This window comes from Blennius ocellaris, assembly GCF_963422515.1.
Source record: "Blennius ocellaris genome assembly, chromosome: 2".
Lineage (NCBI taxonomy): Eukaryota > Metazoa > Chordata > Actinopteri > Blenniiformes > Blenniidae > Blennius > Blennius ocellaris.
In genome coordinates, this window is record NC_137651.1 from 16,565,552 (window position 1) to 16,587,588 (window position 22,037).

Here is a 22,037-nt window from a genome sequence, read left to right on the forward strand (position 1 = left end):
CATTTTGACCTTTCACACTTTCACCACCTCACATAAGAGATTTGATATCCTTCCCCTAAAGCAGTATGACCTTCACCCTTTGCCCTTTCTCTCCTTCCTTCTTTCACATACACACATGTGAACTCATTCAAAACATTCTGCACACCAATTACACACGATTTGTCGACTTCGCCAGCACACACACACAGAAAGAAAAAAAAAAATATATATATATATATATATATATACACACACGCACACACACAATACATATCCATAGACAGGAGGGACTGCATCCCCACAGAGAACCTCCGATTCTCTTTTCTGCCTCCACCACATACACCATTCCTCACAAATAGCAACCACATGTACAGCCCTCTTCCCCATGCTCCCTTTGAATAGGAGTCCATTTGCTGTAATCAGCAGAAAATATGCAGGTTTAAAAACAACTAATGGCTGTGTTAAAAAATAAGACAAAACAGCCTCGGACATGATGGCTGCCTGGGAGAAATCGTTGCGTGTATGAAGTGTTTGTATTTCAGTATTACTGTGTTGTCCTTCATGCACATGTGTCTGTATAAGGGTGCATTGTACGTATTATTATACGTGCTTGGTGTGTATCACTATGTTGGTCAGATACGTGTGTGTTTAGGTGTGTGTGTGTGTGTGTGTGTGTGTGTGTGTGTGTGTGTGTGTGTGTGTGTGTGTGTGTGTGTGTGTGTGTGTGTGTGTGTGTGTGTGTGTGTGTGTGTGCGCGCACGTGTGTGTTATATGATATCACACTTTAATTTACTAGTTAGATGAAAGAAAGAAAACCATTTAAATGATTGTTAAAAATCTGATAATTTATTTTTTTTTGAACCAGATGTTTCATACTGCGGTCTTTCCTGCATTGTGTACACCAACATCAAGCCAGAAAAAAAATATTTAATTTCTTCTTTTTTTGATCACTGTATTGTTTTATTGAGTTTTTAATCAGATTAATGTCCATTATGTGCTCGAACTTTACCATTTGAAAGTTTTCTGGGTTTGTTTATTGAAATGTGTTTGCAAAATAATTTGTTCCTGCTCTTCCTCTTTTCGAATTGCTTCTTGTTCACCTTGTGCCTGGACGGCATCCAAAGCATGCAGTAGTGTAATCACAGTGTGAGCTAAAACACTTCCTTATCCTTGTTTTGAAGATCTAATAACAATATTAGCAAAATCAATCATCCAGAGATGCTTCAGACCGTTTGCTTGTATTGTGAAATGAAAATCTTGCAGCTAATCTAGAAAATATCCTCCAGCGGGCAAAAGATGTCTACCTACATTTAAGATGTTTGTTAGAATTAGAAAAAATAGAAAGAGATGAATACAAAATAAAGCTTTTGTGTACTTTTACAATCATCCTGTAGTTGTAGATAATATTGACAGAATAATAATAAAGACAGATAACGTTAGATAGGGAGGTTTTGTTTAGGGGTCAGGTGTTGTCTCTAAATGTCTCCCAGGGTCAGACAGAGTGACACACAGACATACAGGAGTTGACTGTGGGAATGTCACTGAGCGCAGGACGACAGGGCTCCAGCAATGGGGACAAGTTGAGGGGGTGCTGAGGAGGCCCAGAGGGGCTAGGAGGGAAGAGAGGCAGCAGAGGACGTGAGACCTGTCCCTGGGAACCGGACTGCAGGATAGGATTCATTCAACTCCACTTCCTTCACAAACTTAAAATAGAGCCATTGTAGTGTGTGTGTGTGTGTGTGTGTGTGTGTGTGTGTGTGTGTGTGTGTGTGTGTGTGTGTGTGTGTGTGTGTGTGTGTGTGTGTGTGTGTGTGTGTGTGTGTGTGTGTGTGTGTGTGTGTGTGTGTGTGTCTGTGTGTCTGTGTGTCTGTGTGTGTGCTCGTGTGATTCAAATTCTTTGTGCTGTGTGAATATTTTGTGAATGTGCCTGCATGTCCATAAGTGTGTCTGTGTGTGATTGTTTATGGACTCCCTGGGAGCGTCCCTGGGAGGACAATGGGGCTGGAGATGCCTGGGAATTTGGTTTGATGTGCAGGTGATGAGTGGCAGCAAGTGACTCACACCATCAGCCAAACAGATTCCCGCACAATGCCAGGATCTGGACACACCTTTTCTTTCTCATGTTGCTGGAAAACTTTTGTCACAGTTTTGATGGGAACACAAGCATATCTGTATTTCCTTTGCGTTGTCAACCAGACAAAAGCATATTGGATAGCAAAGCCAAATCATGTCATTTAATTGTCTTTGTATATGCATGTCAGTGGGTCAAAACATGTTGGATACTGATCCGGTTAATTTCTATCTGTGTCCCTGCAGGTGAAGTATGCCACAAATCCTACACACAGTTCTCTAATCTTTGCCGCCATAAACGCATGCATGCTGACTGCCGCACACAGATCAAGTGCAAGGACTGTGGGCAAATGTTCAGCACCACCTCTTCTCTTAACAAGCACCGGCGCTTCTGTGAAGGGAAGAACCATTTCACAGCAGGGGGATTGTTTGCCCAGGGCATGCCACTCCCCGGCACTGTTGGCTTGGACAAATCAGCTCTGGCTATGGGTCACAGCAGTGCTGGCCTGGCTGATTATTTTGGGGCTAGCCGTCACCATAGCGGGCTTACATTCCCTGCAACCCCAGCATTTCCGTTTAGCTTCCCTGGTCTGTTCCCGTCTGGACTCTATCACCGGCCACCGCTGATTCCTGCCACCACCTCCTCAGTCAGACAACCAGCTCATGCACCCGTTGCTGGCCCTGGCACAGAGCTGAGTAAGAGCCCTCTGCTGCCCCCGAGCCCTGGTGCTCAGGAGTCCAGAGAGCTCATCAAAGCTCTCCGTAAGGACGGTGGCTCGCCTGGAAGTCAGATGCCTATCTCAGAGCTGAACATCCAGGGTTCCTCATCCTCTGCCAAGCGGCAGAACAAGCAGAGTGACCAGTCCGAAAGCAGCGACCTGGACGATGTCAGCACGCCGAGTGGAAGTGACCTGGAGAGCACATCAGGCTCAGAGCTGGAGAGTGACATGGACAGTGAGAGGGAGAGGGGTGCTGCTCGAGAAAATGGCAAAGGTCCCAAGAGGAAATCAAATGAAGGTGACCCCCAAAGCCCTCGGTTGATGGGCAGCAGTGCTGCTAAAGACTTTCCAGGCCCCTCCCTCATCCCATCCTCACTGGATGAACACACAGCTGTAACAGGGGCTGTGAATGACTCTATTAAGGCCATTGCCTCCATTGCTGAAAAGTACTTTGGCTCTACAGGGCTAGCTGGACTGCAGGACAAGAAGGTTGGGTCTCTGCCCTACCCCTCTATGTTTCCGCTGCCCTTCTTCCCAGCTTTCTCTCCTCCAGTTTACCCCTTCCCAGACAGGGACTTGAGATCTTCTGGCCTCAAGGGTGAACCACAGTCACCAGCAGATGACTGCAAAAAGGCCCAAGGCAAATCTTCAGCGTCACCATTTGACCTCACTACCAAGCGAAAGGATGAAAAACTAGCTCAATTCTCTCCCTCTAAACCAGAGGTTTTACATTCTGGTCAAGATCAGCCCTTGGATCTTAGCCTGGGGTCTAGGGGCCGTGGACGTAACCCAAGAGAGGAGGGAATGAAGAAAAACTTGAGTTATGATGAGGAGATTGGAGTGGTGGAGATCCCAAAAGCAGACACATCTTTACAACATGCAAGACCCACCCCTTTCTTCATGGACCCCATCTATAGGTATTGTTATTCCCAGTAGCTCATTTAGCTTCAGTTAGACTAAATTGTGAACATATGAGATTTTGGAAAGGTTTTTCAATTGAAAAGCTGTATGGTAAATATTTCTGTCACACAACAGTTATTAGAAATTCTCTGTGTTTAAGTGTACTTGTATTTGCTGTTTCACCTGCGTTAAGAGCTGATAGAAATCTACTATTAGCAGGGTTGAGAAGAGGAGAATGAGCGATCCGTTTGAGACTCTGAAAGACAAGTACATGCGGCCAGCTCCAGGCTTCCTCTTCCACCCACAGGTATGTACTAGCTTTTTTTAACCACTGGGAATTTTCAGAGTCAAACACACCTTGACAGGGGATAGAACTAAATGAAACATTTTCGCTAGTGGAACTTACATTTTCATCAACAAACTAGTCTGTATTTTAGTTTTAAAGTCCTAGATGGTTGCGGTGCCTGCATTCTCAGTAGACATAGTTCTTGGTCGGAGTCATACATTTAATGTTTTTAGGCTTGTGTTGATTCTCATCATCAAACGATTGCAAGACCACTTTCACTATTTGCTACCTGTGTATACTTCTGTAATGCCAAAAGTGCATTATATGATTATTTCTATAAGGATGCTGTATTCAGAAGGAGAGACCTGGTTGACCAAATAGGATCAATGAGTATGAGTGCGCAGTTTCAGTTGTACCCAAAGCTACTGCCTGTTAAGCAGTAGTTGTTGGCTATCCAAAACAGATGTGGCAGAAAGAAAGGGCACATTGTGACACATCTTCCTATAATGTGTCTTTGATTACATTATAAAAAATGATATGCTCTTAAAGAAATGATTTCTTGCCCCTGGGTTTTCTTTGCCAGCATTTCCAGGATAAGGCTCCATATTAAATGTGCGTGTGCGAGCAGGTCTATGCATATGTGTGTCGATGACATGTTGCGTTGACGTTCATTTGTTCAATCTTCCCCTGCGGGTGAAAACGGTCCGTCGGAAAGTGAAAACACCACTTTCTCAGGCTTATGATTTTTTTCCCTCTTTTCTGGCCGTTTCAGGTCTGGTTTTTACAGGCTGTTTCATTTGTCTGATTTATGTCCCCTGTCCAGACTGCTGCATGGGCCCAGCCTGGAGCAGCCACATGGCCGTCCCACACGCCTTAATGAGGTGTCCTATCAGTAGAAACACTAACAGAGTGCTTAGGCCATCTTTATGACTTTATGATGTCTGGACACACAAATCATTCCCACAAATACCAGACCCGGGTAGGTCTAAGCCAGAGCAGGCGAGGGCCCCTTCTGTATACTTTTGAGGGGGTTTGTTTTCAGTCACCTGACTCATTCTTAAGCAATATATCAAAAAAGAAACTGCAAAGCTGAAAGGACTGGAACTTCTTTTCAGCCTTCAGTGATTCAGCTTTTTATTTCCTGGCAAGAATTTTTACTGCTCGGCAATACTGGTTTTGATTACAAACTGGAATTATATTTGTAGCCTCCTATAATGAGCTTATTGAGCACCAGGAAGTGTTGGAAACTATTAGAGCGTCCTATAATTCCAGCACCATAACTCTGCAGATAGGCAGCTCATTGCTCATTCAAAGTTAATTGCACGGAGACCCATCATCCCCTCTGTAGCCATATGTGTCCAATCAAAAGCTGTTGATTCATGCGCCACTTCCTGGTCCTGACTGCTTTCTCTTTTCCTTCTCTTCCGCCCCTCAGTTTCGTTTGCCAGATCAGAGAACTTGGGTAAGTTCCTCTTTAACCTACAGTGCTGCCATGTGTCTGCACCTTTAACAGAACCCCCCCCCCCCTCCCCAGCTAATGCATGGGCTGCATAACAGTTTATAAGTGACATCACCCAATAATTTGCATGGCTTTAATCTGTCATCAACATGCATTGACGGGGCTTGTTATCAAGTAACTTCCTTATCTTAAATTCCATTTGAGTATTTATATTGTTTCTATTGCCAGTGTCTGAGCCTCTGGTTTTATACTGTTACATCAAGATATTTCCTTACTCTGATGCACTTGAAGGGGTTTATGTGGGGATTTCCAGCTGAGCTACACCCTGCCCGTTCAAACAACTCTGAATATATGTTTGCTTATTTAAAGAGAGCTGTTGCAAATGGGCATGGCGGGAGGAGTGGAAGGTGGTGTGGAGGGGGGCTGCTTTATATCAGTAAATGGGCAACAGTCTCTTTAGGATCCTGGCAGGGGGAGTGGAAGGTTAGTCCCTCCCTCCAAACATCTGGTTACCGATAAAGATCAACAATTGAGAAAGCATCTCGCTAATTAAGGCTCTAACAGCATCGCTGACATCTGAAGATGGCCAATCAGCTGCTGGTCCCAGAGCGATGCTACAGCAACAAGCACGTTTACAGATGCATGCACACTGCCCGCAGGGGAGAACGAGGGGGTTTCAGGAGGCGTGTGTGCATTCTCTGTCTGAGTCTATGGCTGTGTGTGGGTGTGGGGAGGGGGGTTCTGTGGGTATTTATTTTATAAAGGACTAGGTGGGCTATAAAACCTCCAAAAATACACTTCAGTTCACAATGTGGAGGCATTTATCCTCTTCTTCAAGTTGAATGTTACACACACACACACACACACACACACACACACACACACACACTGCCGTTATACAGTGGCCTAATGAAACTTACTCACCCTCCATAAAAACAGTTCAATGACAGGAGGCGTTTGAAGTGTAATCTGTGGCCGACTGATGCTTACCAGTCCAATCTGTTGGACTGAATTTGTGAATCATTTACTGACCAGCTGCAAAACAGGCTTTGACTAGTTTAAAAACAACTTAAAGGCTTTCAATCACTTTTGGAACATTTAGGCCGACTAATGTAAAAATTAGGCTGAAATAGGTTTTAATTAGGGGGGGGAAAATCAATGTTTTATCCATGTTAATTTGATATCATAACATCCACATTCACTCAGGTATATAGCAGTGACTATTTTCATGGCAAGCAATTTTTTTATAAGAATAATAATTTTTAGTCTCTCATATACTTTTTTATAATAAGAGCAATGACTTTTATTTAAACAAAGACAACTTTTAATAGAGTTCTGTGGCATTCAGTTTTTGAGGTGAAGTCCCCAGTAGATGGAGCCAAGATGAAGTAGGTCTCAGCTCTAAAAACGTCTCATTGAACAGGTTCAATACTGCAGACAGCTTTTGGGGTCCTAATATTCCCAAGAGTGATGGGCTCTCATTGAGCAAAGCAGACAAACTAAACATTCGCTGGAGTGTCTGATAAAAGGCCCAGTGTAACACAGAGGGCACATTCAAAAGAAATATGAAAGCATTTCACCTCGCTCTCTCCCACAACCCTTTGCATATCTTACAGTCTGTTCCCCTCCTTTGTCTTCACTCCTTCACTCTCTTTACTCTCCCCTCTGTCTCTCCCTTGCCTTTGATTCGTGGTGTGTAGCACTGGCATATTCATAATCAAACAGACCTGACACTCCACATCCTCCCTCAGTGGGAACGTCGACGGCTGCGGCAGGAACTTTACACTCGGCCGTCACTCCTAATCAGCCGCTTCCAACACCAAACTCCACCACCATCCATCAGACATCAGTGATCCTCTCTCTGGGCTGCTTGCTCCTTTTTTCTTCCTTGTTTGCATGATTTTATTCACAATTTCCCTTTTCTTTCCCTCTTTTCTTTTCTTTTCTATCTGCTGTCCTCCTCCTTTACACCCCATCGTCTCGTCCCTCATCATACTTCTTCCCCACTTCTCTCCCTCCGTCTCTCTCCCCGAGGTTGGCGTGACGCCCAAGAGTGACAAGGGGTGAAAACAGGAGATGGAATGTCAGAGCCGGAGCAGGGCTCTGGTGGAGGACCTGAATCACTACTGATTTGTTGCCTTATTGAAAAAAGAATAAGAAACAGGCTGAAAATTCAATACACGCAAAATAATGCAAATTTGTGTGGCCCCTTTAAAAAAAAGAGAGAGAGAACCTCCTGCGTGTGTGTGTGTGTGTGTGTGTGTGTGTGTGTGTGTGTGTGTGCGTGCGTGCGTGCGTGCGTGCGTGCGTGCGTGCGTGCGTGCGTGCGTGCGTGCGTGCGTGCGTGTGTGTGTGTGTGATGGCTGACAGGCCCTGCAGCCTACTGAGACCCCCCCACCCCTCCCTCTCCTCCTCCCTCTAGCTCTTTTAGCCCCCCCCACCCCAAGCCTCCCCCATCCCGCCCCTCTCAGCACAGCGATATCATTATTACCCGTGTCTGGCCCTTGATCAGTAATGTCAACATCTTTCATATTGACGAATGTGCTGTCTGCCTGCATTGTGCACAGAATGGTTTACAGCCCAGCAGTGGACATGAATCACTCCTCTGCCACACACACACACACACACACACACACACACACACACACACACACACACACACACACACACACACACACACACACACACACACACACACACACACACACACACGCATACAAACACCTAAACACACACGTATCTGACCAACATAGTGATACACACCAAGCACATATAATACCTGTAAGCACACACGTTTGGGACACACACGTGCACTCTCGCACATATAAACGCATTACAAATACATTCCTCCCCCTCACACACATACATATATTTTCCCCTTTACACACATTGAGGGTAGTTAATCAGCCACGGCCACCATGCAACTCGTACTTTCTCATCCATATACATACATGCGCACACAGCAACACAAACACACACAAATCCCCTCGGACACTGTCTGATGAAAGTAAATGTTATGCTTCATTAGTAGATTGGCTGCACTCCTTAATCCTGTATATGTGAGCGTATGTGTGTTTGTGTGATTAACTATCGACTATCAAATGCATGTGTGTATTCTGTAACCAAGCAAAAGTTGGCTGAATGTAACCTGCTCATCACTAACCATAAATTGAAGCACATTTTGCTTTGCATATGTATGTATTTTTCACTGACAGTGTTTTGAATTAGTGTCAGGTGTCAGTTTGTCACACACGTATACCAGAGATTTCACCTTGTGCAGTGTGAATCATTGATGAAAGTCATAATCAAAATTCATCATATACCTTTTTGCAACGGGTGTGACACCTGTAAACAAGGCTCATCTATCAGAGCAGACACGAGCATACCTGCATAGACAGCTTTAATTACATTTTTAGTTTAACCAGAATTGAAGGCCATAAATATTTAACTTTTGACTTAATTTCAAAGGATTTTAATTCAAAATGGTAATCTTAGGTATGTGCAGATTCCGTTCCTTCAAAGACATTGCATTCCATTTCTTCTCCACTCTATTGGATTATGATATGTAATGCTGTTATTTCAGGGCTTGAGAAAGACCCCATCAAAGCACTTTTTCTTTGATTTGCACATTGGACTTTGCAGTGCTAAATGAACCTGAGCTGTGCTGAACACAGTGTTAACCTGTCACTTTGTACCTGCTGTCTCCTCAGATGTCAGCCATTGAAAATATGGCGGAGAAACTGGAAACGTTCAGCTCCCTGAAGCCCGAGTCTGGTGACCTGCTGCGCTCTGTCCCCTCCATGTTTGATTTCAGAGCCCCACCGTCTGCACTTCCAGAGACGATGCTGCGCAAGGGCAAGGAGCGCTACACATGCAGGTAAAGAACACTGGAAAAACACTCTTTTTTAGGTTTCAAGCAACTTCAACATTCATCTTTTTTATTTCATTAAAACATTTTTGACCATTGAAGTACCACTTTCAGTAAAAAAATGTTCTATTCATTTTATAGATACTGTGGAAAAATATTTCCTCGCTCTGCCAACCTGACCCGCCACCTCAGGACTCATACAGGAGAACAACCATACAGGTAGCTATTTCTTCAAGTCAGTGTGTGCTTGTGCATGTGTGCATTCATTCTGCAGGCATAAGTAAATTGTCCATTATAAACACTTTGGCTGAGTATCATCGTCCTCTCTGAACTTCTGCCAGCATCCCTCTATTTATCCAGTTCTACAGGGTATTCAAAACTACACAGACATCACACTGCCTTGCCAAGAATCAGTTTTGTACAACACTTTCATGAAGTATCTCTGATCTGTGAGTGAAAGGAGGGAACACACCATCACGCAGAAAAGTCTCAAGTGCACGTGTAGACAAATGCAGCTCATTTGTTATTAGGGTGGATGTTTTCCCAGGGATTACTTCCCTACAGTTACAGCAGAGTTTATGTATGTTTTCGTATGCCATTAAAAAAAACCCGGAATAATTATCCTGCTGCTAAATAATTTGCCTGATGAAAAATGGTGTTCGTCGCCTGGGTGACAGGAGGGGTTGGGGAGATAGGAAAAGAGCGGAGCAACAAGAAAGGGAGGAAGTTTGGTGAAAATTGGAATGATGAGGAGCACGGGCAGATGTCCAGACCCGGCAGCTGTGGTCATTTCTCTTGTGTTGTTGAGGCCAGACTCAAAAAGCTCTGCTGGCCTTCGGTTACTTGCTGCACCAAATGAGGCTTTTATCATCATCTAAAAAGGGTATCTCAAGATGAAGATTTTTTTTTTTTTTTTTAGTTTGATTAGGGTAATTTTAATCCTAGCAATTATGGCTTGAGCTTTTTTTAGTTACCATATTTTAAGATACCCTGCTCAGTCTCTACACTTCCAGGTGCTTCTGAGGGAAAAATAATAGTAACACAATGCAACCGTAGTTCTGTACACATGCAAAAATTAAATTTGCACTTTCACTACATTTGGATAATGAGTATGGTCTGGCTAGTGCGGCCCAGCTTTGTAGTTACTAAGGTAGAGGAATGTTGGCCCAAAGTTTGGAGGAGGCCTATTGACCACAGGGGAGAGAGAGAAAGACAGATGCAGGCCTCGACTGCCCCAGCCCGATAGCCTGCACTCCACATACACTGGCATGCCATTAAACATCACCGCTGTTTATTGTAATTTTTTGTGGAGATAACCGGGGGGTTCCTGAGGGACAGCCAATCGAGCGAGCTAATTCCAGCAGAAGAAAAGATGTAATCTTCTCGTATAATTTTGCATGAAGAAACTTGGCAAGAGCCTCTAATTTTGCAGGGCTCGTACTGAATCCGTTGCGTGCTTATTTTGTGAGAGAAGAATGCAATTTTATTGCGCTGGCTGGAGATAAGAGGCAGAGCTGTTTCACCTTAAAACAAGCTCCTCCATCATGTCTGGGACTGTGAGACTGCTGGGACTGTCTGAATGAGTATGTGTACGTGTGCCCTTGTGTTATGTATCCCATTACGCTTCCCACAGAACAAACCGCGGGTTCCCGATTCATTAGGCAGTACAGTTGAATTTATGGCTCGCAGCTTGTGTCTCTTGCTGTTTATGTGAACGTCTTCCAATGTCTCTGCAGGTGTAAATACTGCGACCGCTCCTTCAGCATCTCCTCCAACCTGCAGCGGCACATTCGCAACATCCACAACAAGGAGAAGCCCTTCAAGTGCCACCTGTGTGACCGCTGCTTCGGGCAGCAGACCAACCTGGATCGTCACCTCAAAAAGCACGAGAACGGCAATCTGTCAGGTGAGGAGCAACTTCTGTGAACATTTCTGAAGCATTCGACCGAGGAAAATGAAGGCTGCGCTATGATTCATAAATCCTTCTGCTGAATACTATAAAATATAATTTACTCCCAGTTGGAGACAATCTCAGAGGCTGAGAAATTAAATTAAATAAATCTGTCATCAACCTACGCAACACTGCAAAATATTTTTTTGAACGAGCTGTTTTCATGAGCAGCCCAGCTCGCAGCTCACTGTTTGACGGGTTGCATCACTCCGACTCTGAATCAGCAGAATGAGCAGTGACACCTGGCCCGGAGCCGACAGCAGTCGGCCTCATAGAATGCTGCCACTTAATCAGACACAATGTGCAATCCATCAAATGCAAAATCAATTATCAGCCACGCTTTTCAGCTTCAAACAATATATCTGCCAACCCTCAACGTAAAGACAGCAGACCGAAAAGCTGTTTCCTCCGAATGTAATAAAACCATAGACTCTTAAACCTTGGAGATACTGACCAGTAAGTGTGTCATTACAAATGCATTATGTGCGGCAAAGCATTGTCTCATCTCCCATAACAATATCTAAAGGCTTGTTAGGTCTTCAAATATTTAAGGAGAAATTGAAATAAATAATAATTAATTTGCTTTTAATTCATTAAACTACAAATACTAACATCATACGGCCAAACCTTAACCATACATGATGACAATGTATTTCTATTTGACTATCCTATTGCAAAGTTTACCATGTACACAGTTGTCAAGTTGCGATCTCTCAGAGCCCCTCAACACATACTTTGTCTCATGTGAAGTATTTTTTGACATAACAACAATTTAACGACACATATGGTTTTCAAAGATTCATTTCATAATTCTAATCAATCTGGACCGTATTTTCAATTAATTTATTCTACAAACATATTTCTTGATGGGGGAAAAAAAAATATTTGAAAGTTTTACCTTCTAAATATTTGTTCTCATCGTGGTTGTTTCTGAATAAAAGGCATGACTATGAGCTTTGGATTTTTCCTGTAGGAACTGCAATGTCATCCCCACAGTCTGAACTGGACAGCAGCAGTGCCATCCTGGATGACAAAGAAGACTCCTATTTTAATGAAATACGAAATTTCATCAGCAACACGAGCCAGAACCAGACATCACCGGAACCTTCTGAGGAAGGGTAAGCTACTATTTCATGTGCTCACCACTGAGCAGATCTACATCTGTTGAACTTTACAAGAATGTGCGTTTAATGGTTTTGTATTAAATCTTATAAATTAATGTCGCTGAGCCTTTCTGCTTCCCCCCTCAGTAAGCTCACAGTCTTCTTAACTTGTGCATTCTCATTCAACTGAAGTCATGACTTTATTAACAGCAGTGCTTTAATTTCAAAGGCCGCTTCTGCATATAATATTTGGTCATCTGATTTCAGCCTGTCTCAGACTTGGATTTTTAAAACACCCAGTCAGCTTTTGTTAGCAATCTAATCATGTTCAGAGGTCTGGAGTATAGTGCAATCATCTGTAATGACATTGAGGGTAATCACAGGTTTTGGAAACGTACAGGGGCTCTTTATATCAGTTTGCCACATGTAGAAAAGAAAAACCCCGACATGCATGCAACGTTCTGTGCACATTATGCAAATAAATTCTTGTAGCCGTGATCAGATCAGATAGCAGCTGAGAGGTCTGCTCAGGTCTCTAGGTTTGTTTTCTTGTGCCTGATGTTGGTGTGATCACAGGGCAGATTGTTAGGCCAGATAGAGATCTTGCAGACTGGTTTAAGATTGTTCAGGAGGCCTGTGACAGCAGGACTAGGCGGCGAAGCGTCAGAGGGATTTTGGGGGGGGTGAGTGCAACGGTTTTAGCCCAGCACATCTGGAACCAACATGTCTGCCTACAGGAAGAGGGTAGAGGGGGTGGGGTCAAAGGGTCGGCCTGTGTTTCCTTTCAAAGTGCTGTGCTCCTGACTACTTTTGATAGATACTTTATCCCCAGCAAATTACCACGTTTGAAAGCGTAATTAGCGAATCTGTTTTCTTAATCACAGAGTTCTCGCTCTCTCTTTTGGAGCTGGTTCCTCCCCGCAGCCTCATAAGTTTGACACGGCACGAACACCGCCTCGCCTTCCTCGCCTCCTCGAACTTTCGTTCCACCAGGAGCTGCGCTGACAAATGAGGCCAAACGATGCAAATCTTTTTATCTGATCAAACACAACCTGCAACAACTCCCTTTCTACCTTTTTTCCAAAGTTACAGAACGCTCAGATGCACTTTGAGCTCGGTGTGCTTTTGTTTTTATCTACTTCTCGCTGTTCGGTTTTCATCATCGTCTCTGAATCCTTTGTGCAAGAAATGGCATTTTTTGAGGCTGACGAAAGATGTCCCAGAGTGTAATTAGTGAATCAGTCTTAATGTGGTTCCAGATGATTTACCAAATGGTGGTTTCCTGCGGCACATAGACAGGGGGACAGATTAAGACTCAGGCAGTTTGGATAGCTGGCCCCGTCTCCCTCCACAGGGATGGAGGAATGGGCCGGTTGGCAGCACTCTCATAAGTCTCCCACCAAATGGGGCTGTCAGCTAAATATTTTGCCTATTAGATGAATACGAGATAGTCGGGAAAATAAACAAGGGGAGAGGCAGAGCACTCCATTTAAGTGCTGCAATGATCAACTCAGTGCCGCTGTGCCCAAAGGGGCCCCAAAGCCTCGATGACAAACGGGATTCCGGCTCTGCTCAATCCCAGCTGCCATGATCTGCCGCAGCTCTGCCTCTCCTCACTTTTCATGCCACATGACCCTTTATTTTCATATATGACTGGAAATGATTCTCACAAGAAGCTGTTGGAAACCAAAAAGAAGCAACAATATCCAGGACATTGTTTTACTTTGTGTTCAGAGTTTTCAGTTTACACTCTCGTGGGTTATTCCTTGTGTTACTAATTTAGGAAACAGACTTTGTTTTTGTTAAAAAAAAAAAAAAAAAAAAAAAAAAAAGGATGTGTTCATAAAAATGTACAATAGGGTACTTCAACTTGTGGAGCTCAAATTGACCAAGATTCCGTGTACTTCAAAGTGTCTTTCTGTGGATTATAGTGCATTTCACGAGCTGGAGTATGAAATCAAAGACAAACAAGAGCAATCAGAGATTTCTGAACTCCGTCACAGGGAAATGTCCACATTCAGATTAACTACCTTTATTTATTTATTTAGTTTGTTGATCATGTGATTTTATTTTATTTTTTATAATTTGAAAGAACAATAGAAGATAAGTCAATTATTGCTAAATGAACATTTTCTACTATCACAATTATTTTGATCCAGATCACCACAACATTTTAATGGGTTCTTTCTTTTTTGGCAAAATGCAGTGTAATGATTTTTATGAAGATCCGCTCATTAGTTTAAAAGATATCTTGTTAATAGACAGACTAACCCTTTCCGGAGGCAAAAAACCTTGAAGTACGTCCTGCATTACTGCAGGTGTGAATAGGTGAAATATCTCTAAAAACCCCCCGATGTTTCTTTCCTACAGGTTAAACGGCGGTCCTTTTGAAGAAGAGAAGCCCCTGACGGCCAGCCATGGCTCACATGAGCTTGAGGACGAGGAGGCTGAGGATCTGGGTGCTGATGAAGAGGAAGTGGATGAGCCGAGCAGCATCCCTGACAAACCAGAAGGCAAGGCGCTTCCCGACAGCCTCGGCGATGACATCATGCAAGACGAGATGGACTTCAGCGAGCCAAACGACTTAAACCTCAGCTGTAAAACCTCTCCGAGGAGGTACAATTGACTCCACTGCACACATTAAAAGCATAATCTTTCATTGTGAACTTATTTCCATGCTGTTGACAGTATCTTGAAAAGAACTTACTTGAATGTTTTACATGGCCTCCAGGTATAAGGAAGAGGAGGAGCAGAGCAGCTACTCAGCTTTGGAACATATTCATCACTTTGCTGACATGCGCAAGATGGACGAGAGTGAGCTGAGTGACGGGGACGCAGATGAGGACGACGGTTCGTTTGACTCCCCCTCCCTGTCCGATGCAGTGAAGCAGCCGCTCTTTAGAAAATCCAAGTCTCAGGTAAATTTGATATTGAGAGCTTATGCACATGCATGTACTGTATAATTGCTCTGGAACCATAAACAGCAGGGGTGTGAAATACATGGCCCATGGGAACAAGCCAGTCGGTCTGAGGCTTAAGCGTGGTCTGTGAGATAAATTCAAAGGATGAAAATTCTGAGGATTTGATTGTAATCCAGTTTTGATGAAAGGAATGCTCATGTTAACATTGTGATTTGCAACGCTTGCTCCCATTGTCCTGACAAAAGTGTGTGCGAGTTTGAGAAAACAAAAGAAAGTCACAGTGGCAGTATGTTTAAAATTAACTTGAACATGCACTAAAAAGACTCACTAAAGGAACTATTCACTTGTCTCTTTTTTTTTTTCTTTTCTTCTTTTTGTTCAGTAGTCCAGCTCCAGAAATAACTTCACACCCCTGCTTTAAAGCATGTTTGCATTGAAGTAAACAACTTAAAAGTACTCTGTCTCCTGCTCCCTCAGGCGTACGCCATGATGCTGTCTCTGGCTGAAAAAGACTCTCTCCACCCAGCCACCCACACCCCGGCCACCATGTGGCACAGTCTGGCACGGGCTGCTGCTGAATCCAGTGCCATTCAATCCCTCAGCCATGTATGATGACGCCCATTTGCAACTCCTGTTTCACCTTTCAACAACCCTATCCCCCATCGACCCTCACCTACCTACGGCACTGGGAGTCCACAGCTGGGGAGGGGGGAGGGGGGGGGGGGCTCATCTGCAGGGGCCCCCGATTGGCTGCTGAGCAGAACCACAGCCCATCTGACTGCTGAGCGGAGCGCCTTACACACAATGCAGGGTCACTGTGTCAATGCGGAATCCAGCCCACCCATAGTCCCCTCAAAACTTCCAGCAGATAGAGAGCAAAAAAGAAGAGGCAGAAAAAAAAAAAGAATTAAAAATGTCCCTCTGAGACCTTAAAATTTGATTTAAGACATCACCACCAACCAGGATGTTAAAATAATAATTCTAAAGTAATAATAGTAGTATTTATTCTTCTGAATATCTGTTTTGCACAGCGAAGGCAGCTGATAGATATGAAAGATGAAGGTGCTGATGCATCATTGCTCGACTGAGTTCAGCAGCCGAGGTCGAGTCTGGATGTGTCTCTAAGACACTCGTTTCAGTCTCGCACGCGTCATCATGTGTAAAGCATCACAACCAGAATAAGAATCCCTTTTGACACCTCCCCTGTCCCCACACAAACACACACACACACACACACACACACACACAAACACACACACAGTCAGAGAGCCACAGGTATTTGATATAAATACACATACTTGATGATTAAAATGAACGGTGGGGGTCCCAATGTCGGTTCATGTGAAAACTGCTCCATGTAAGGACAGCACTAGCAGCGCTTTAATATCACTGAAAGTCATTGAAGAACAAAAAAAAAAAAAAAATGTAATCGTTAATCTTAAATCAGGCCTGTTTCCCGTCTGCGTTCTCATAGCTGCGTGTGTCTGCACAATCATAGCACTGTACACAAGTGTCTAACTGTTCTCCACTGCACTCCATCCTGCCCGCCTGCGCTATCTGTGAAAGGATATAAATAGATTGTCTTTTTAGTGGAAGAGAAAATAAAACATGTTCTTGTTTTCATTTTGTTTTTTTGTTCTTTATTTGGGGTTTTTTTTCTTAGTTTTTACAAGTAGCCAGTGCTGAAGTTAATTGTTGTTCTCAAAAAGGGCATATATCTTTTCCTTGAATCCATCCTAGTCCACCAACAATACCACTAAATAGCCCGAATGCTAGTTGTTAGATACTCCATGCTTGTGTGTCTTTCATTTTTAGACAATCATTGATTTTGTTTTCATTTTTGTTGGTGTTGTTGTTGTTATTTGCTGTTGTATTTTGAGAATTGTATTTATTTCTTGGCAAACTGTAGTTTGTTTACTGAATAGCACTGCTCTTAGCCCAGGTGAAGGGGAGATTCCGAGCCGGGCCTGTCCCAGAGTTCAATGGGGTTTGTAGATTACATTTGAGTGCCGGATAGTATTAAACATACAGTTCACTCCTTATTCTACTAATGAAGCCGGTTGATAAATAGATATTCTTTAGGGTTTTTTTTCTATGACGATTTAATTATTCAATTGTAAAAAATGAAAAACAATATAAAGAATGAATAATAAAAAATAAAAAAAAAGAAAAACAGCCAGGTATAATTTCTTCATAAGCGCATGATTGGTCTGTTAAGATCTGTATCTGACATTTTCTACGGTTGTCTGCAAGCTTGTGTGATGTTCGGTTCATGTTAATCCCTTGTGCCAAACTGATGATAAATAACAGATTACTTTCATTTATTCTCCCGTTTTGAGGGACCAGATTTATTTTTTGTTTTGTTTTTGTCGTTGTTTTGTTTATAATCGATTTTAAAAAGTAATCAGCAAGTTGAGGTACTTTGTTTTAATGCTTTCTACAATGTAACTGTTATGCATTTCAATTCAATACTGTGGGAGGAACAACTAAGAAATAAAGGACTACAATGTGGATTGACATGTTTTCCAATCTCTTTGTTTCTCCTCAGATTTTTTTGCTTCTTCTTTGTCTCCCCTCTCACTCACAACTCCCTCCTCCACATAGTCCTTCTGGCTGCCCATCATTTGGAGTCCAAAATGAAATTTATAGGAAAAGACATGAGTCAGAACACCACCTGGCGTTTTCTTCTGGCGCTCCCATGGCCTCCAGGAGCAAGGGAGAGCCTGAACTCTGGTCCTTGTTTTTTTTCTTTCCCCGAGGCCTTGGCTCATATAGAGCGAGGGAAGCGGAGAAAAGGCTGGAGAGAGCCTGAATGTGGTAGTGGGAGCGGAGGCAGGAATGTGTCCTCTTTATTTGTGTCCATTTGTGGGGCATGATGGATGAGGTGGGTAGATGTGATGACCTGGCTCATCGCTCAAACACTCAATAAGAGTCCCATCCTGCAGCAGGCCTCCCCATCCGGCACCCCCCTCTGTCACCGCTGCCAGCCAACGTGGGCGGACATTGTGGCTGGGAGGGCTGGAGGTTCAGCGGCTCCATTGTCCGGCGAGTCGCCGGAGTGGGGGGTTGTAGAATTGGGCATGACAGTGAAGATGGCTGGCGCTGACACTCCACATTTACAGTGCTCTTGGCACCCTAATGGATGGGTTGTTTTCTTAGGGCCTGTCGTCGGCCCTCGGGGCTCCGTGGGGCGTCCAGCTTTGATGAGGTCACAGAGGGTCAGGTAGTGTTGATGAGGTCAACATGGGTCGTCCGGCTTTGATGAGGTCAGCTGCAGTAATGGTAGGGGATGGCGAAGGCCGAGGCCATAATAAAGTGGCAGCGATATGGGTCCTGAGTATGACTTTTGCCACCTGTACCATTGTGAACTAATTCCAGCTTATATGATTTTGGAACTTTGTCAGCAGTTGTGTGACAGCAGCAGTTGTGTGACAGCATCACTTGTCTCAAAGATTTGTGACAGCTATATCGGGACTTTAAATCTGCAAGGCAATTTCTGACCAATTGGGGACAGAGGTCAGGACGATGTTTTTAAATCAATGGGGTAAAACTAGACTTTAAATCATAAAGAATTATCACACAGATAGTGCTGTTGTACCATACCTCAGCAAAACCATGGCACAGATAATTATGGCAGCACTGATATAAGCTCAAAAGTACGACTCCAAATGTAATATTGCTTTTTGAGAACAGTTACACTAATGCTATTTGTTTTGTCAACATCAATAAAACCTATAATGTTTCTCTTTAGTCTTTTTTTTCTTCAGAAATACTACAGCCACTAAACCACCAAGTGATTGTCACTTAATGTCGCTCTACTCGATCATATTTCGAAATATTTATGCTTCGATTCTTATTTCATTTGCAACCAGAACAAAAAAGAAAATGGCCATGTTGTGACTGTTAAGCTAGTGATCCAGACTGTGAGGTGTCTCTGTGCTGTTGTGTTGAATATCAGACTCTTGAAAGTCTCTCATCCAATCATGTCCTGCTTTAAGGGACATTTTATAAACTGAAATCACTCTGCTTTGTTTTCATCTAAAGAATTTGTCATCATAAATGCCTCATTTGTAAGCTAGTAAAGTGACCATTATCACCTGCATACAGCCACTGTATTATTGGTACTGACCAGGTGTTATTGGATGCTTGTAGAATTTTTTTACTAAATCTAAAACAGCCAAGCAAGAAATCACAAAACCAAAACAAATTAAAGACGTAGAACACCGTGAAGAGGTTCTCCACTGTTTCATGAGAAGCACATTATTTTTCCAGTAATTAAAAAAAAAAAAAAAGATATCTGAGACCCAACCTGGCTGAACCACCAGTTCTTTGAGTGGCTTTTTTTTCTCCTTTTTTTTTCTTTTTTAACAATTATCATGTTTTTTTTTAATTGTAATTAAGGAATAACAATCAGCTTGGCACTATTCAAGAGGGCTAATTACTTGTCACTGCTGTCAATTGAAAATTGGTGGAAAAATACCTCTTTTATAATAAACTTGGCTTTCTCCTGTAATAAAAAGATGATATTCAGAGTACTTGTGATTTATTCACAGCAGCATGAGATGAAAATAAGTTAATACATAATAACTTACCTAACATTATCGATAAAAACTGTCTGATGATATATCTTTTATTAACTGAAAACTATACTAATATGGAGCTGATTCGTGTTTTCAGATGTGGATGATTGTTGTCAGACTGACACACTGGGCTCACAACTGAGCGAATGTGTTGCAACTACAATAATGAAGCTATGTTCATTTTCTTAAGATAATCTGAGCATAAGAAGACAATTCAAAGCCATGCAAAAGCTACTTCAATGTCTTCAAGTGGTTAGTTCTTCAAACGTCAGTGTGTAACTGAAATTCTTCTAAGATTCTGTGGCAAGTTGCATAACATTGTTGCTCAGTGAAGTGACACAGCGGTCAGTCTGGTAGCTCAGCGTCAACAAATGAGTTGGTCAGTTGTGCACATGCAAAAGTCAGTCATCCTTTCATTCTCAATCGACATGTTGGGACAACTCAAGTTATTGCCATCATGAACACACAAATTCTCATTTAGGACTCTATTGTGAATCGAAGGTTGGCTGGCATGACGTTAATGTCCCTCTAAGTGTTTAAAAAGTTAAGTCAGACAGGAGAGTGAACATTAGCCAGTGCAATCTGTTTCAGGTAAATGTGAAAGATGTGTGAGTGTGTGTGTCAAAGGAGCTCGATCTTCAACTTGCTCTGTCCCTACAGTGTGTGTGTATGTGGTCTGGTGGGCACTGTGGGCAGCACTTGGTGGGGTTTGGAGCCACTCAGCTAATGGGGCAGCTGGCACAGCATCAGAATCTATCAGGCCTCATTACAGCTCCTGTTCATCCACCATCGTCTTTCTCCCACCTCCTCCCCTCCTGTTTTCTCTCCTCACCCCAACCCTTCCTTCCTTTCCTCTGCCACCCGTCCATGCCGCCAGCTCTGTGTGGCATGTAAGTGCCCCACAGGGTTGGCTCTCACACTGATTGACTTGGCACCCATTTTGACGAAGACACCAGGGGAAACATTTAGGAGAAGGAGGCATGGAAGGGAGTGGGAGTCAATCCTTCAAGGAGTGATGGGGGGGGGGGGGGGTTGGCATTGGGATGAACCCGCTAACAGCTGGCAGAAGTGTGTGTGTGTGTGTGTGTGTGTGTGTGTGTGTGTGTGTGTGTGTGTGTGTGTGTGTGTGTGTGTGTGTGTGTGTGTGTGTGTGTGTGTGCGTGCGTGATGTGTTTGGGTGGCTGGGGTGGCTCCACAAATCACAAGCTCAAGTTTTTGTTTCTTACAATAATGGTGTAGCACCTCCCCCTGTCTGTGTTCCCACGTGTGCACAAACAACTGAAGGCCAAACAGGCCTCACTCCATCCTCCTCTTTCTTTTTCATCTGCTTATCTTTGAATCATTTCTGCGCCCCTGTCTGTTCCCCTCGTAGAAAGCAGCGGAGTTAAAGTTGTGGTTTTATTACTCTATTTTTCTCCCTGGGGACTCTGGGTCATTAGTGTTATTGATGGACATGGAGCATAGTCCCAGGGAACAGATCGAGACAGACCAGAGCAGCCATGCACATGGTTTTAATATGACGAGCCTAATCAGGGCAGGCTTGGTGGCAGGACCACTAGTACTGAAATCATCTCTGTCTTTGCTCATGGACTGCATTGGAGAACAACTTATCAGGGGCATCAGCTCCATCTTTGAGAGACTGGGTCTACTTGTATTACTTCTGGAACATCTCGAACACAATATGGTTGCAGCAGTGTGTAACTGTACGTAATTATCTCAATCTTAGATATCCCATTCACCATTCATTCCTGTGGACTGACTTGAAGGAGCAGTCTCTGTTCTGTGCTTTTCTGCTCCGAGCGCCACCCAGTGGTGACATTGGAAACATGCACCCGCCTTCATATTCTGACAGGAACATCCCATCCATACCAATACCAATTTATTTTTATTTATAAAGCACTATTAAAAACAACTCAGTTGACCAAAGTGCTGTACAACAACATAACAAAAACAAATTATAAATACAACAATACAGTGGCCGCACAAAATACACTTGGAACAATAAAAGTCAACTTCAACACTGGTTAAAAGCCAGAGAGAACATGCGAGTTTTAAGATGTGATTTAAAAATCCCTCCATGCATCCAACCCGCTGTAACAGTTAGAATCACTTGAAATGCATGTCTTTGCATTGTGGCAGAAACCAGCAAAGAAAACCATGCAAGCACAGGGAGAACATACAAACCGCAAAGAAAGTGCGCC

General features: G+C 43.3%; 1 protein-coding gene across 13 annotated transcripts in view; it reads left to right on the forward strand.

Annotated features, from left to right (window-relative positions):
• Positions 1 to 17,773, forward strand: part of mecom (MDS1 and EVI1 complex locus) — a 137,073-nt gene extending 119,300 nt beyond the window's left edge. For 5 of the 13 annotated variants that reach the window (XM_080503318.1, XM_080503325.1, XM_080503323.1 and 2 more), the window contains 10 exons: positions 2,296 to 3,685; positions 3,885 to 3,975; positions 5,390 to 5,416; positions 9,124 to 9,290; positions 9,423 to 9,500; positions 11,018 to 11,187; positions 12,206 to 12,350; positions 14,706 to 14,951; positions 15,067 to 15,253; positions 15,734 to 17,773. In XM_080503318.1, the coding sequence (XP_080359444.1) occupies positions 2,296 to 3,685; positions 3,885 to 3,975; positions 5,390 to 5,416; positions 9,124 to 9,290; positions 9,423 to 9,500; positions 11,018 to 11,187; positions 12,206 to 12,350; positions 14,706 to 14,951; positions 15,067 to 15,253; positions 15,734 to 15,868 (2,636 nt within the window). In that variant the 3' untranslated portion in view covers positions 15,869 to 17,773. The remainder of the gene's footprint in view (positions 1 to 2,295; positions 3,686 to 3,884; positions 3,976 to 5,389; positions 5,417 to 9,123; positions 9,291 to 9,422; positions 9,501 to 11,017; positions 11,188 to 12,205; positions 12,351 to 14,705; positions 14,952 to 15,066; positions 15,254 to 15,733) is intronic. The other 8 variants (XM_080503324.1, XM_080503326.1, XM_080503321.1 and 5 more) reach the window with 3 other exon arrangements.
• Positions 17,774 to 22,037: the final 4,264 nt, after the last annotated feature.